This window comes from Mus caroli, unplaced genomic scaffold (assembly GCF_978045245.1).
Source record: "Mus caroli unplaced genomic scaffold, Mus_caroli_1 scaffold_7, whole genome shotgun sequence".
In the NCBI taxonomy this organism is placed as follows: domain Eukaryota; kingdom Metazoa; phylum Chordata; class Mammalia; order Rodentia; family Muridae; genus Mus; species Mus caroli.
In genome coordinates, this window is record NW_028227262.1 from 67,349,495 (window position 1) to 67,366,474 (window position 16,980).

The 16,980-nt window shown below is 43.8% G+C and overlaps 1 protein-coding gene across 1 annotated transcript in view; it reads right to left on the reverse strand.

Annotated features, from left to right (window-relative positions):
• Positions 1 to 1,179: 1,179 nt before the first annotated feature.
• Gcfc2 (GC-rich sequence DNA-binding factor 2) overlaps positions 1,180 to 16,980 on the reverse strand; it is a 37,043-nt gene continuing 21,242 nt past the window's right edge. The window contains exons 10-17 of the mRNA XM_021164992.3: positions 16,318 to 16,517; positions 14,283 to 14,433; positions 12,467 to 12,585; positions 10,886 to 10,962; positions 9,101 to 9,167; positions 6,324 to 6,470; positions 2,919 to 3,043; positions 1,180 to 1,892 (exon numbers count right to left, since the gene is read on the reverse strand). Coding sequence (XP_021020651.1) covers positions 1,775 to 1,892; positions 2,919 to 3,043; positions 6,324 to 6,470; positions 9,101 to 9,167; positions 10,886 to 10,962; positions 12,467 to 12,585; positions 14,283 to 14,433; positions 16,318 to 16,517 — 1,004 coding nt within the window. The 3' untranslated portion in view covers positions 1,180 to 1,774. The remainder of the gene's footprint in view (positions 1,893 to 2,918; positions 3,044 to 6,323; positions 6,471 to 9,100; positions 9,168 to 10,885; positions 10,963 to 12,466; positions 12,586 to 14,282; positions 14,434 to 16,317; positions 16,518 to 16,980) is intronic.

The window sequence follows — 16,980 nt, forward strand, 5'->3', positions numbered from 1 at the left end:
GGCTGTTCTCCTGTATGCTTTATTTTCCTGAACCTGGTTCAGTGTTGACAATAAATTCATGGGTCAGTTTAAGGAGAATAAGACTTTACCTAAAATTAGTTTTCTAATTCACAAACACGGTGTCTCTGCAGTTAGGCCTTTTAAGTTTTCCATTCCAGGTGTGGTAATCCAAAGGCTTGGGAGGCAGAGGCAGGAGGGTTCCAAGATCAGGGTCACTTACACTTCAGAATGAGACCCAGTCTCCACAAAAGAAACCATCAGAGACGGAGAATGAAAGCTTGTTGTTTCTGGTTATTAAGTTTTTGTCGTGGTCTCATGTAGCCCCAGCTGGCCTGAGCTCACTGGGTCTGTGAGATGAATCGCCAGGGGAGTGTGTGTACCTGTTGTGTCAGTTCCTCCATTTCACAGGACTAGGAGGAAGGAGTAAGAACTCTAAAAGGGCAGTAGAGTTAGCGTCACAGTATGTTTCAAAGAAGCTTGGAAGCCACATGCCAGGCGTAATGGGATTTAAAGGTGATGGCTTACTACTCTACATCCCGTGAAGAACAGAGATGGTGACCGAGAGCACGGCCACCCACACGGCCATCTCGAAGAAGCCAAGGCCAGAGAACAGTTTTCAAAAGTGCCCTATAACAGCAAAAATAAAGTCTCTGCCATTTATATACAAAACTTTCTGTACACATATACACATGCTTTTGTAATGAGCAAATGTCTAAAATGACAACATGGAAAAAATAAATATAGGATCATCATTGAGTTGCTTAACAAATATACTTAAGAACACTAATACAATCATTTTGAGAAAAGTTCCTAATTTCTTAATTACCTGGCCTCAGACTACCTTAATTAGACAAATACTTTACATTTCTGTATTTAAAATAGAAATGGCCTTTTTCTTCCTACCATGAGTCACACAAAACAGAGCAAAAAAGCCTCACTTGTTATGAGCTAATAACTTTGTTACAAAAATAAAAAAAAGTTACACAAAATTAAAAGAAAAATGTTAAGTTTTCTGAAAAGCTTTTTGTCAGAGCACAGGCAAAAGATGAAAAAGATGGACATCTCAGAAGGACTTATAGATGACTCAAACCAACACAGCTTCATTCTTCACAGGGAGGGTGAAGATCTCTTCTGAGGACCTGGGTTTGGTTCCAAGCGCATTAGATGGCCCACAACCTCCTGGATTCCAGTTCCAGGGGACCTGATGCCCTCTGGCCCCTACATGGCGGTAGTGCTAAACCCACCCAGGTACATACATGACCACACATATAAAAATAAATCTTTTATTTTTAAAGTTTTTTTTTTTTTAACAAACTGACAATGAATTAAAATGTGGAGACTCACTGGTACTCTCCTGCACTGATTTCACACAGTAAGTCAGTACAGATTTTGAAAGGATAGTTTGTATAAAAATGTGTTAGCTATTTAATAATAAGCAATTCCTTACACTTCAGAATGAGACCGAGTCCCCACCAAAGAATAAGATCAAAGAAACCATCCAGAGATAGAGCTTCCTCATTAGCTGATCTGCAAACAGTTGGAGTTTGCTGAAGATGGTTTTGATTGAGGCATGCTTCTGTGTCTAGACTGCTTCATTTCCTTCCTTCCGGGTCGAGAGAGTAAGAGAGCACACACTGAGCTCGGCTGCTGCTGTGCATTACCTCCCTCAGACACAGCACCAGGAGGCCTGGCCACGCCCTAAGTGGGCATCCAGCAAAGGCAGCATCGGCCGTGACACGTCCATCTTGACTCTGGGCACTCCCACACGGCGCACTCAAACACCTGTACTCTGGGCTGTGAAGGGCTCCAGGGGATGCTCTTCTGTGAGGGATTCGGCTTGAGTCAGAGCTTTTACCTTCACCAGGATAAGAATTATTTCACTGATTTCATTCCTGAAAAACAACCAAAAAGCATTTACTCTCCCCTTAGCGGCCAAGCGAGAGGCACAGGAGCGGTAAAGCCTTTATAAAGCAGGCAGTGGGCCCTAAATTTGATCCTTAGCAAAAAAAAAAAAAAAAAAAAAAAAAAATAAGATGAAAGAAAAGGAAAGGGGTGGTGGTGGTGGTGGTAGTAGTGAAGTACTATAATAGGTCAGAAGGGAGTAACAGTGGTGACTGAGGACCTAAGCCAGTATCTAGGGCCACATACAATACAGAGGTGCTGTCCCTTTTATACCTCATTATATGCAGTGATGCTTCAGTTAAAGGCCAAGAGTTAGTCAATCCCTAAGGTACAGTGACACTAGCTAACATGCCACAATGAAACATTACACGCTGCCATGCTGCTGGTATGAACAAATATGCTGATAGTTCTATCAAAGCAGGGCACATGCAGCTGTGCACATTTCACATACTGGATACTGTGACCACATTATGTATTTTTGTATTAGCTATACAAACATGTACATTATAGCCTACTGATAACAGCCTGTATCATCCATTTGTATAAATACACCTCAGTATTGGCACAGACATAAAACTGCCAATGCTGTAGTTCTTAGAATGACTACAGTTTCATATGCCTCATGATTGTAATTGCAAAGTCCAATATACAATATTCTGGAAAATTTGTATGCGGATGACAGTAAGAAGCAGAACCCAGAGCAAGCCTGTCTGATCAGGCTCTCCACAGTACTGTGCTGTCAGCTTCAGTGGTCACTATGCTGTCAGCTGATGGGAGCAGTCACATCGAGACTTCCTCAACACTACGGAAGGATTCCAGGCTTGTGCCACAATGCCTGGTTGATGAGTATTTAGATTGAACCCAGGGCCTCTTGTTGCTAGGCAGATCCTCTGTTAAACTGGCTATAACCCAAGACCCAGATTTAAAAATTATAGTAAAAGTGCAAAGCTCCTTAAAACTGCTAACATTAAAAATCCGCACAATGCTTTGGAGGTGAAAAATTAAGTGAGCATTACCTGAATTCACTTGTGGATAATTTCTGGGCAGACTGCAACAAAAACTTAATGAAGTTTTCTAGCTGGGGAATTGATGTCCTCATAGCAGAGTTCTCAAACCATCTTTCTGGTAGACATGCTGCTATCTGTCAGTCAAGACACATGGCAGATTTAAAATACAAGAGGCAAAGAAAGCTTGAGATTTCTCTTCCCTGCATCAAAGGTAACATGGCATTAAAAAGATCACTCTTCTGGGCTGGAGAGGTGGCTCAGTGGTTACCAGCAATGGCTGCTCTCCCAGAGGACCCAGGTTCAATTCTTATAACCCACATGACAGCTCATAGCCATCTCTATCTCCAGTTCCAAGGCATCTGATGCCCCCTTCTGGCCTCCTCAGGTATTGCAGTCACACAGAATAGGCATACACAGAGGCACAACACCCATACATATAAAATAATCGAGATTAAAAAAAAAAAAAAACCCAACTTGATTAGTCATTGTTCATGGCTAAAAGCATAAAGCAGATGGAATGTGCTCTGAACTCTAGCGATGTGTACAGACATCCGAGAGAAGGAAACTGCAGGGGACTCGATATAAGTATACTGAAGGGAAGAAAATTCACGGCACTCTGCTCTTATCCAGTGTGCTGTCCATGCCCATGGAGGCCAGACAGATCAATACCGTGCATGCAGAAAGACAAGCCAAAACCATCCTTCTCCAAAAATAACACGTTGGAGAGGAGTTTTTGGAAAGTCAGGAAAATGTTGAAAACAAATTAACTTCCTCATAGCAACAGGAAGGAAAAGAAGGGAACTCGATGAAGGAAAACAGAGTTCTTGGATGGTCACAAGACAAGGATCTGAGACCAGAAAGGAGGAAGCCAAAACACCAAACATGCATTGTAAAGGAATACAAGGGCTAGAAAGAAGTACGTCTAGGGCCAGCCTTAAAAGCAGCCTTAAAATGGCAGTAGAGGATGAGACCTGGGGATGGTGATAGGTGTCCAGCATCTGAGAGCTGGGGGCAGAAAGGACTCTGAGCTCCATGCCAGCCAGCCTAGGCAGCAGACACAGCCTGCCTCAAAAAAGTGTGTGTGTGTGTGTATGTATATATATGCACACACACACACACATATATATACATGTATATGTATATATAAACACACACATATATGTATACACATATATATAAATATATATAACTATGTAGACAGAGAGAGAGAATAGTGACAGCTGGGTGTTGTTGAATGTGTAGGTGGTAGAACAGGTGCTTAAGTGTGTGAGGCCTTGAATCTGATACAGCAGCAGCAGCAGCACCATCAACACATGCAAGACAAAGCAGGTGAAGGCAGGGAAAAGAAAGGCTCACTGTATTAGTCTTTAATTGTGGAGGGAAAAAAAGAAGACATGTGACTGCAGAAGGCAGAGGCATGGAAGACTTGCTTGGCAAGCAATATCCGTTCCCAAAGTTTTAGAACCAGTCCTGACTGGCTTGGAAGTTACTCACAGGTACCTGCTTTCCCATGCTTTGCTATCTCACACGTGTCTGAACCAGCAAGCCTGCCCATATATGAAGTACCACATACTGGCCTGTGGCTCAGCTCTCCAAACCTGCTGTGGAGAAGCTGTGTAAACACACCTCCCCAGTCCACCCAGAGAATGATTTGAATGTAAGAACTATACTGATGGAGTTGCAGGCGCGTTCCTCAGCACCATTTAACACCATGACTTTTACATTATGGGTGGATCAGTTGTTTGGGGGACATTGGAGTATTTTAGTGTTTTCAGAAAAACACCCTTTCTAGGTACAAATATTTGAAACTTTGAATCTTGGCCCTGGGTAGGTGGTGCTGCTTTGGGACGTTAAGAACCTGTGGAGGGTGCACATCACATCACGGGATGATGGGATGAGATTCACAGCCTGGCTCCACTGCCAGCTTGTGGCTCAAGTAGAGAACTCTCAGTGTTCTCCTACTGTCAGGCCTTCCCCTCCATTATAGACTCTCTTTTGAAACTACAATCCCAAATAAACTCTAATTTCTTTAAGTCTCCCATGGCCATGGTGTTTTATCACAGCAACAGAAAAGTAACTAATGCAGGTAGCTTGGGTTACCGTCTATTAAATAATGGTATAGTATTTTATATGCTTAAAATCAGTATATACAAGCCTGATTTTTGTCCTAAGATAAATACTTAGAGCTGTGTTGCTCCTGGCAGTAACAGAGTTTTGTTTTCCAATACCAGTGCCCCCACACTGCAGGACACAGGCTTCTACAGCCCCAGAACAGCAGCAGCCCAGTCTCATGTCACAACTGGGGATTTCAGTTGAATAATAGCAGCAGGCCCACTTTCCTGTGCGTCTTCACAGTACGTTCACTAGCATTCTCTGCTGGTGTTACCACTGTGCACAGTTGGTAGGCTGTTTTCTATACCCATTTGTGGTGATTTGACTAGCCTATTTTGGGACCATTTCCAATAACAGTCTTTAAATTATTTACTGGCTTTTTAAATTTGATGTGGATTTTAATCTTATGTGTTATAGCTCCTTTCCTAGTTTCTAATCTAGTTAACTCTTTTTAATTTCTTAGTACATAAAAAGTCATATATAAGTTACAGGAGAAAGAATAGTCCAGCAAGCCACCTGAACACACTTTTAAGTTTACTTACTAATGGCAACTTTATCTCCATACCTTTTGGACTTGTTCTTTTTTATCCAGTTCATATTTGTCAAATTATTTTCACAAATTTATTGCCTTTTCCCATTTCTTCTGCCATTTAGAAGTAACTCCTTTTCTTAAAACAACAACCACCTTCCTATTTTCCTCCCTCCCTCCTTTCCTTCCTTCTTCCCTGCCTCCCTTCTTGGTTTGTCTTGAGCACACACTCTTCCTGCGTCAGCCTCTCAAGCACTGAGACTCAGGTGTGTGCAGAGGGCAGCTGGCTCCTGGCATCATTTACTAAATGCTTCTCCCCACTACTGTTGTTTCAAACCAGAATACTGATTCTTAAATATTAAAATAGCTTCTGGGCTCTACTCTGTGAAACTCATTTGTTTATTCATGTGCAAGCTCCACAATTTAATTAATGATTGTAATACAATATAGATTTCAATAAATTCATGTCTTTGTGTATGTATGTCCAAGTTTCTGAAGAGGCCAGAAGAGGGCACTGGATTCCCCGTCAGTGCTTAAGTTACAGGGGTGGGGATTATGAGCTGAATGCAGGTCTTCTACGTGCAGTCTTCACTGTCCAGCCCTTACCTAATCTCAGCTCTTGCTCTGTTGCTGCTCTGAGAGGGTCTCACCCTCCTGTAGCCAGGTTGTCTGGCTTCCAACACTTCCTCTACCTCAGAGTTAGAGATGTAAGCTACCACGCCGAGCAGCATATATAAAATGTCATAATTAGAATTGGTCTCTATACAACTTACCTGGCTGCACTTTTTAACAACATCTGGTCCAGGGACAGCATTAGTAAGAGAGATAATAAGGTAGCGATTCAGCAGCTTCCCCAGTCCCAGATCTTGCAAGGTATCATCTGGGAGAAGGCCATTCCAAAGAAGAATATTTCGGAAGAGCTAAAAGAAAACGCCAAGTAATTATGTGTGTCCTCCCTAGCAGCTAGAGTGGGACATAAAGAACTGGCTGAGCTCCCTGACTCTCACTACTAGCTGGCCTTTTTGTACATGTCAGCTTTGGAAGAGAAAAAATTCCCCAAGTGAATACCTGACTCTCACCTCCTTGCATGTGCTCATCCTATTTCCAGTCTAGGGTAACCAACGGCAATATGCCCCATGGAACTCCACCAGAGCCTCTCCAGATCAGCGCCCCACTGTAACCCATCCTCCCTATTGTCTGGCCCACTAAGTGTAAGACTGTGGTTGCCAGGACCAGAAAGCACTGTCAAGGCTGGTATCCATGTGTGGGAAGCCAGGCAATGCCAGAAGCCTCACTGCTGAGCTGATAAAGGGGGTGAAGTGCCCTGTAGTGAGATCTACGAGTAAATACTGGTTTTATTTGGAAGGCTGAATTCCTAGGTTTCTGTGAGTTGAAATGCGAATTCTGAGTCTTCCCCTAGTATTCTGAATGGAGACTGACACACGCCACTCTGCACTGTCACTGACCTCCCTGCCTGTCTGGGAAAGCATCTTCCTGACTTGGCCATGACACACATACACTCACTGCACTGAAACTGCTCCTGCTAGGGACATTTATGTCCTTGTCTTCTCAAACATGATGGACATTTCAGTACCCTGGGACCCTTTATCTTGGCATTTAAATCACAGTTTCGTTCTTGGGCTCATTCCATCTCCACAGTTGTGTGCGGTTTGCTATATCCAACACAGACCCACGGTCTCTCCAAGCTCCCTCCCTCCATCTCCTACAAAAGCTAAGACGGACACAGGTACAGTGCCAGCATCTGGCACTTGGCTGAGACAGACTTGTGTTCCTCACCTGTACTGAGTCACTGTGGAGTCCTGAAACAACCAACCTCCTTATATCTACCTCCACCGGCCTGGATTTGCCTTAACTGTAGCTTTTTGACCATCAGGTCACCGAAATTAAATTTAACTGGAGTGTCCATGAGACAAGAACAGCTTTTACATTTTTAAAGGACATTTCAAAATATTAAAAAACAAAACAGACTACAGGTGGCATACACCTTTAATTCCAGTGCACAGGAGGCAGAGGCAGGAAGGCATGCCATGGAGTGTAAGATCAGCCTGATCTCCATAGCAACGGCTAGGACAGCCAGGGCTATGTAGTGAGACTGTCTCCAACAACGCAACACAACCAAGTCAATATAGAATATTGTTTGATTGTTTGTTTGTTTATGACAGGGTTTCTCTGTGTAGCCCTGGGTGTCCTGTGAAAATGTGATATTCAAATTTCAGTGTTGGAAAGCAAAGTTTATCCAAACACAGTTCATTTGCTTGCATACTGATAGCCTGTGAGTGTTTTGTGCTATCGTGGCAGAGTGGAGTGGTTCAACAGTATTATTCAGCTGCAAAGATTAATATAGACACACTTAAAGACTAGCACTCTGCTTACTGCCTACCTTTAGAGCCCCCCAGAACTGCTTACCTTTAGAGCCCCCCAGAACTGCTTACCTTTAGAGCCCCCCAGAACTGCTTACCTTTAGAGCCCCCCAGAACTGCTTACCTTTAGAGCCCCCCAGAACTGCTTACCTTTAGAGCCCCCCAGAACTGCTTACCTACCTTTAGAGCCCCCCAGAACTGCTTACCTTTAGAGCCCCCCAGAACTGCTTACCTTTAGAGCCCCCCAGAACTGCTTACCTTTAGAGCCCCCCAGAACTGCTTACCTTTAGAGCCCCCCAGAACTGCTTACCTTTAGAGCCCCCCAGAACTGCTTACCTTTAGAGCCCCCCAGAACTGCTTACCTACCTTTAGAGCCCCCCAGAACTGCTTACCTTTAGAGCCCCCCCAGAACTGCTTACCTTTAGAGCCCCCCAGAACTGCTTACCTTTAGAGCCCCCCAGAACTGCCTACCTTTAGAGCCCCCCAGAACTGCTTACCTTTAGAGCCCCCCAGAACTGCTTACCTTTAGAGCCCCCCAGAACTGCCTACCTTTAGAGCCCCCCAGAACTGCTTACCTTTAGAGCCCCCCAGAACTGCTTACCTTTAGAGCCCCCCAGAACTGCCTACCTTTAGAGCCCCCCAGAACTGCTTACCTTTAGAGCCCCCAGAACTGCTTACCTTTAGAGCCCCCCAGAACTGCTTACCTTTAGAGCCCCCAGAACTGCTTACCTTTAGAGCCCCCCAGAACTGCTTACCTTTAGAGCCCCCCAGAACTGCTTACCTTTAGAGCCCCCCAGAACTGCTTACCTTTAGAGCCCCCCAGAACTGCTTACCTTTAGAGCCCCCCAGAACTGCTTACCTTTAGAGCCCCCCAGAACTGCTTACCTTTAGAGCCCCCAGAACTGCTTACCTTTAGAGCCCCCCAGAACTGCTTACCTTTAGAGCCCCCCAGAACTGCTTACCTTTAGAGCCCCCCAGAACTGCTTACCTTTAGAGCCCCCCAGAACTGCCTACCTTTAGAGCCCCCCAGAACTGCTTACCTTTAGAGCCCCCCAGAACTGCTTACCTTTAGAGCCCCCCAGAACTGCTTACCTTTAGAGCCCCCAGAACTGCTTACCTTTAGAGCCCCCCAGAACTGCTTACCTTTAGAGCCCCCCAGAACTGCTTACCTTTAGAGCCCCCCAGAACTGCCTTTCTTGGAACTTGGAGTGTGGTGACATTTTTCCTTCTTCAGAGCTAATGTGAGACCGGTGAGGAAGGAGGAAGAAATGGGGAGAGGGAGGGAATACACAGGACCATTATTCTCTCAGAATAAAGCCTCAACAGTAGGACTCTTGTTTGTTTTTGTTTTGAATTCTGTGTACATTTGTATATCTCTGTGTGGTTTGTACACATGAGTGCAGTGGCTGCACAGGCTGGAAGAGGCCATGGGTGACCGTGGAGTTGGAGTTACAGATGGCCGTGAGCTGTCCAACCGAGGTGCAGAGAATCAAACTCTAGTCCTGTGGGAGAGCACTGGACACTGTAAGCCACCAGTGATGTCTCCAGGCCCCTGTTATTTGATTGTTTGAATTGTGAATCAAGGCACTCTGATGGTATGTAGCAAGAATTACAAATGCACCCGCAGGCAGCTGACAGTGGATTCTGCAAAGATATGATTGCCTTTGCACAGTTTGCGTATAATCTCATTGCTAGTAAGACAGTACCACTCATGTGCCGGCCAGTTACAGGACACCAACATGCCAGCACTGGCTGGTTTTGTGTGTCAACTTAAGCTAGAGAGGAAGGAACCTCAGTTGAAGAAATGCCTCCACGAGATCCAGCTGTAAGGTATTTTCTCAGTAAGTGATCAGTGCAGAAAGGCCCAGCCCACTGTGGGTGGTGCTATCACTGGGCTGGTGGTCCTGGCTTATATATAAGTAAGCAGGTGGAGCAAGCCGGTAAGCAGCATCCCTCCATGGCCTCTGCATCAGCTCCTGCCTCCAGGTTCCTCTTCTGACCTCCTTCGATGAGGAACAGAAATATGGAAGCTTAAGCCAAATAAACCCTTTCCTGCCTAAGTTACTTTTTAGTTATGGTGTTTTGCTGAAGAAATAGAAACCCTAACCAAGACAATGCCTATTGAGGAACTTTTAAAAAGTGAAGAAACTTACTTACATAAGGATATGAAATGACTTCAACTATCTACCAAGTGAAAAAGGTACAAAAGTGCTTGCACCTGCTTATAATATACTTCACCTGCTATACATGGAGGGGGAGATAAAGTCACAGCAGAGATAAGATGAATGGCAAAATCTACTACATTCAGAAGTCTAAGAGTAAATAAACCTCATTTTAGGGACCGGAGAAATAGTCCGATGGTTAAAAGCACTTGCTGTTTCTGCCGAGGACATAGATTTTAGTTCCAGGCACCCACACAGTGGCTCACAACTGCCTGTAGTTCCGTCTTCATGGGAGCTAATGCTCTCTTCTGACCTCTGCAGGCCCTCACATGGTACATACACATACACACAGGCAAATGCTCACATGGTACATATACATACACACAGGCAAATGCTCACAATAGATAAATTAAAAAGCAAACAACCCCCCCCTTTTTTTAAATTATTTTAAAGATATGCTTGATTTTAGTCAAAAGGCTCAGAAACGACTGCCTTGAATACAACTTAACTGCACTCCTATTCTGAACCACGAGAACATATTAGTTACCTAAAAGAGTACAGAACAAAACCCACTGGGACGCATTTTTATTTGTAGGTATCTTATCTCTTCTTGACTCAGATAATCAGGAAGCTCAAAGTCCTGTCCCAAGCCCCCCAACTTCCATCCTGGGAGTACCACGGGGTGGCTACAGTTCGAGGACCGCCTGAGGTACATCAGGCTGTATCTTACCCTACCCTACTACCCTCAAAAGAAAAGCTATCACAAACAGTATAAACATGGAGAGCTCTTACCTCTTTGGGTATAGAGGAATAAAAATATCATCTTCTATTGACTTCTTCATTCTTGCAACAATAGATTTAAGTAAATCCTATTAAAAATGTGAACAGCATCAGCAAGCCATAATTATAAATATAATAACTAAATCAAGTAATTTTAATAGTGCAAATCGGTCTGCAGTTAGAGCCAGATGTTATAATACTGTGAGGACTTAGGAGATGCATGTGGTTGTCACTCCATCACTCACTGCTATACAGTTTGTTGCATGAATACTACTCATTAGACATTTGATGGTTTCCAATTAGAGGGTTCATTGTGCTTAATGATGCTATAAAATACCTTGCAGAAGTTTCAGTGTGTGTAAGAGCAGTTAATAGGTATACACAAGGAAATGGAACTGCTGGAATACAACTCATGACCTTGTATTCAACTTGTACAGAATCATAAACAAAGATGGTAGTATCTGACACTAGAAACCCGGTGGTTGGGAGATCATAGACCCAGGGGCAACCTCCCCAAAATGGTTTAGCTAGCTGGTATCAAACTACAGCCTAGATATTTATGTTTATACCCATAGACATGTGATACTCACACTTAACCAGAGAAGCTTGTCTTTGCAGTAAACAATGATGAATGCAGATACTCATGTGCTCAGCCCTAAATAGGACATTTCTACCACCCTCTTTAAGGAATGCCGTGGAAGAGAGAATGGGAAGGATATAAGAGCAGAAGACAGGGAGAAGAGATATGAAATACTGTCTTCAGGTCATGGCACAGCCCTTGCAAACATGAGAATTGAGCAGCAGAGGCTGCCTACAGAAGACTGGGCCTGCCAAGAGCCAGTCATGGATTGGAGAGGCCACAGGGCCCTAGCCCTCCCTGAGGAACTACTGGCAACTGATGCATTCCAGGGAAAGGACAATTACTGCAGTCCATAGGCTACAATAGATAGTTCTAAATCCATGGGCATACACAGTCCTGGTTAGAATCAGATGGGCACAAGACAAAGCAAAACAGAATAAAACAAAAAGATGTGAACATAGGGACCTGTGGGAGGAGGAGGGGATGACAAGAGATGGGTGTGAGGGGGGGGAGTAAGCAATGTACTACATACACATGAAATGGTCAGAGGACGAATTTAATCAATAAAGAGTAAAACAAGAACAAAGCCAAAGCAACAACAAAACCCAACAGTGGTGACCCATTGTAGTACTAGCTGTGTCTAAGGGGAGTCCGAACATGGTGGCACATGCCAGTAATCCCAGCACAAGGCAGGCAGATCTCGGTGGTTTAGTCCCATCTCAGTTTTCCTGAAGGGCAGGGTTTTATTTCTTTTTCCACTTAACCATAAGTACTATTTATCTCAAGAGACCTATATCAATTTTTAGAACATCAAGAACAAAACGCAAATTTTATTTTACCCCATCTTTTAAATTCTTTGAATTCTGACTTTCTAGGTAATATCTCCACACAATAGAATCTGAGCATGCATACATTATTTACTTTTGTGGTATTGGAAATTGAACTCGGGTCTCTTGCATGCTAGGCAAGCACTCTGTCATTGAGCTAAACCCCAAGTCTGCAGATATCATTACCTGTTTGTTTTTACTAACTTCATTTTCAGAAGCGAACTGTTCAAAAGCCACTCTGCAGTGCACTGTTAAACTTCTTGTCTGTGAGGTTGACAGGGGATCCCAAATGATCTCTACAAAATCTGAAACACGTTCAGTGGTTACACAAGTTACTAGATCATGTACAAGTTACCAAAGTCTTTAGCACATCCTATCCCACGCCATCGTAAGGTTAAATCCATAGCTAATCATGACACTATTTGCATATGCTCCAAGTTCTATCTTTACCATTTCCTCTGCATATACCCTCAATTATTCTTCCTTGGGTTTTGCTACACCTGTCAGGTTAACCTACAACCCTCACTAGATTCACCTTCTCAGTAACTCTTCCTGTAATATGCAGTTAAAATGTAGCTTTAAAGGAAGGTATACTAACCAAATTCCCAAAATTCAAGTAAGCAATTACTTCCCTGGCCTGCTTGCTCGCTGGTTGATTTTCCTGGTTCTTTCTTGCAGTTGAAGGATCTCTCTCCTTCCTTCTTCTCCCTGTCCTCATGCTATGTATGCATGTTGACGTGTGTGTGTGTGTGTGTGTGTGTGTGTGTGTGTGTGTGAGAGAGAGAGAGAGAGAGAGAAGCTTGAGGCCAATGGCTGCGAGTCTGGCATGCCATCTTGCTATTGGGATCCTGTCTCCATGCTACAAACACTTGGCATTACATGCCAGCCACCATGCCTACCATGTTTTTATGTGGGTCCTGGGGATCCAGGCGCTGGTCCTCACTATTGAGGGCAAGAGTTTTAAACACTGCACTATCTTCCAGCCCCAACCCCCTAGTACTTTCTCCAGTACTGACCACTGTTTCCTTTCCTTTTAAAACAAAATTCCTCAAAGTACTGCCTAGATGTCTACCTCCTAATCTTCTTCTTGTTTGTTCCTGGAATCCTCTCAGTTAGGCCTCTCTCTGCACTTTCTAGAGTGGCAGGTGCACCTCTCAAGTCCCACAGGACATTTGTAGAGTAAGCTCCAAGGGGTGATTCTAATCCTGTGTGACTGCTGTCAACAACCACAACTAGGCCCCTTTCTCCCTGGAAATATTTTTTTGACTTTGGGACATAATTTCTTTTGACTGTCCTCCTGGTATCCTCTCTGGTCTTGGCTGGTACTTGTCACTTCTGTGGCTTTTAAATGCTAAAAGGCCCTTAGGACTGAGATAATTTCTTTCTCATTCCTTCTTGCATTCAGTTCCTTAATATTTCACATCACTTTGTGGCATTCAGTACCACCCACACGCAGCTGCCTCCTGCCTGAACTCCTCTGACTGGTACACTCAACAACCATCTACCATCTACCATCTACCACCCCACTCAGTGACCGGCACAGCCACCAGAGCGCCACTCGCCACTTCCACTCTAAACTACCTCCTTCAGATTCCCAAGTCAGGAAAAGGCAACTGAGTCAAAACCCCAGAACCACTCTCAGTGTTCTCCTGCTCCCCTGCCCAACAATGGCTCCTTCAGCACACCCTGGGAGTGCTGTCTTCAGAACACAGAGAACCGACGCTCAATAGCCATGGGATGGACGGCTCAAGAATGAGAGGTAAAAAGAAAATCATCAGAATGAATAATCATCTTCAAAGTTTAGTCAAGTTCAAAACTCATTTCTCTGGAATATGGTAAAAATATTCAAATACTACCACTACTATTGTGGACAGCCAACAATTGCACAAACAAGCATGTTCCAAGCAGGTCAATTTGAAATTTATTGCTCTCTAATACAGTATTTCCTTGTATCTCCAAGCTTCTAAAAGTATATTTGTGATTATAAGAGAATTAAGATTACCTGTAAGGCGAGGAACAACTGTTTTGTTGATGACAGCAGACAAGATTTTTTTATCAGAACCATCTTCCTTTCCTGTATCTTCCATGCTGCTCTCCATAAACTCTGTTATGGCTGTGAACCAGGGCATCTTGTCTAGACCTATGGAGTCCATCTATAAGATGAGATGAGAAAAGTTATACATTCTTAAATGTGTGTTTTTGTAAGTTAACTTTTTCCAAAATCCCTAGACTTTCCCTAAGGCTCAAAGAGAATAATCACGTTTTAGTGTTTATGTTTACTCCACTGGGCCACCAAGGTAAGGCAGGAAGCACGGCATCCCAGCATCGCGAGGCAGAATAACTAAGAACTGTGTTTCATGCATTCATCATACAACAAAAATGTGACAAAGGTCCACTATGTGCCAGGACATTCAGAGACCAGCAATGGCAGCACTCTGACAAGAGTGAAATAACGTGTTTGAGTTAGGCACTTGGAATTCACTGGTAAAATTCATTCATCTGCCTCAAGCAAAGTTGACTTCAGTCCTTTTACTTAAGAATGAATGTGTAATGTGCATGTGGTTTAGCTTCTTAGCCAATCAGTAAACAGCAAATGGCTGTTACTACTTCTAGAGGAATGATCCAGGAAGGCTAACTCCAGGTGCTGCTCATGCATTCCCTAATAGTTCCAAAGAGATGACCTTGCTCTCCTCTGGAAGGTGGTGTGGGCCTAGGAAGCCTGCAGTCACATGACTAAGACCAAGGAGGAGACGCTGACGCTCTCTCTCCATCATTTACTCTGTAAGCTCACGCTCAGAGCTTTCCTTAGAGAGCTTCATTCACAGCATGCAGGATCCAGCTATGTCTAGTGGCTTCCTAAAACGTTACTTTCAAGTCCCTGAGATGACTCGGAGCGTAAAGGCACTTGCTGCTAGGTCTGATGACCTACGATGGATCCTTGAGACTCCTATAATGAAGAGAACCAACTCGCATATGCTGTCCTCTGGCCTCTACATGCGTGCCATGCATGTGTACACACAGCCACACAGTATATATGTAATGAAACATTTTAAAAACTCCACATTACTACCAGGCGGTAGTGATTACAGAGTGAGTTCCAGGACAGCCAGGGCATACAGAGAAACCCTGTCTCAACAAACAAAACAAAACAAAACAAAACAAAAACAACACCACGTTACCTTCCCTATATTACATTTCCTATTACTTCCATAAGTAAGTTCTCAGCTCTGAATCTAGGTCTGAAGGCCAGGGTACTCACCCTGAACTGGCATTTCCCCACTTTCAAGAAAGTGTGTTCCCCACAGATTCCTGCGTGTCCCTAAGGCCTCTCTCACAGCCCTCCTCCTCCGCAGTGTTCTGCTACCCAACTCTTTCCAGTTTGTCATCGCCAACTTCACAATCCTCAGAACAGGTTTTTTTTTTTTAAGTCAAATTTAACCAAACGTAATACTACAAAGTTCTGGGGAAATTTTCACACATTATAAGAATATTAAAAATGTGTTTGAATTACTGATGTTTGGTCCTGCTATGCCTTAAGAATCGAGCAAGATGGCTGGGGATGTAGCTCACTGGTTTGATGACTGTTTAGCATACAGAAGGCCCTAGGTTTTACTCCAACTTTTCTCTGTCTGTCCCTGTGTCTGTCTCCCCCCCCCCCCCCCCCCCCCCCCGCCCCCATCATGTAATCATCCCAAGTAATACAGTTTAGAGTATACATTTCTGGACACTTGTTCCAAGGCTCTAAATTTTATCTACAACTTTAAGTGTAAATGGTTTTGTTTTTGCTTTTTAATGATGTTCATTCTTGTGGAGGGGGCGGGGCTCGGGGGTGGAAGGGCATGGCATGTGTAACGGCCAAAGGATTGTATCACGTGGGTTTCAGAGTCCAAAGTCAGGCCATAACCCTTGGCAGCTAGCACCTTTATATGCTGAGCCATCCTGCCAGGCTAAGGTTGTGATAGTTTAGACCTAACCTGACAGCAAGGGCACAAAAGCAGTTGACATGACCAGGACAGTCACATGTGAAACACTGATACCTTAAGAGGATTCCAGTCAAGCAACTGAACTCGTATCAGGGGACTTAAAAGCTTTGGTAAGCAGAAACCAACGAAGGCTTCATAGTAGGAGTCAGGAAACTTTTCTCGCCACTGCTGAAATTTCAATAAAATATTCTGGACGTTACAAAAATCATCATGCACATCTTCAAAAACTTTCTTACAATCCTGTAAAATGTCACCTGCAAACAAAGTAAGTCTCTTTATGTTATGCATTTTAAGCCTGTTTCCTTACCAACAGTCACAAGTTGCTACCTAACCAACTGGGCTGGAAACTTTTGTTATTTCATATATTCATTTTATTTAAAAAGTCACTTTAATACCAAAAGTGATAATATCAACAGTAATAAATCCTACTGTGTATTGAGTTCCTGTATATATGCCGAAATGCCATATACTTCTTGCTGCCTCGGGACAGGCAGTGCTGTGAGCTCTGCTCCCAGGGCGCCATTGCTGCTGCCTGCTGGGCTACAGTGGGCTCTGGGGCTGCGTTGCTTTCCTTAGATGGCATCGTCTGTAACTTGCACAACTAAGTCAGGGAACTACTTTAAAAAGCACTTTATTATAATGAACTCAAAGTCAAAGCATCACAAAGCTGATTAAATTAAACCCTCAAACCAGACATTGCCAACTTCCCAACTGTGC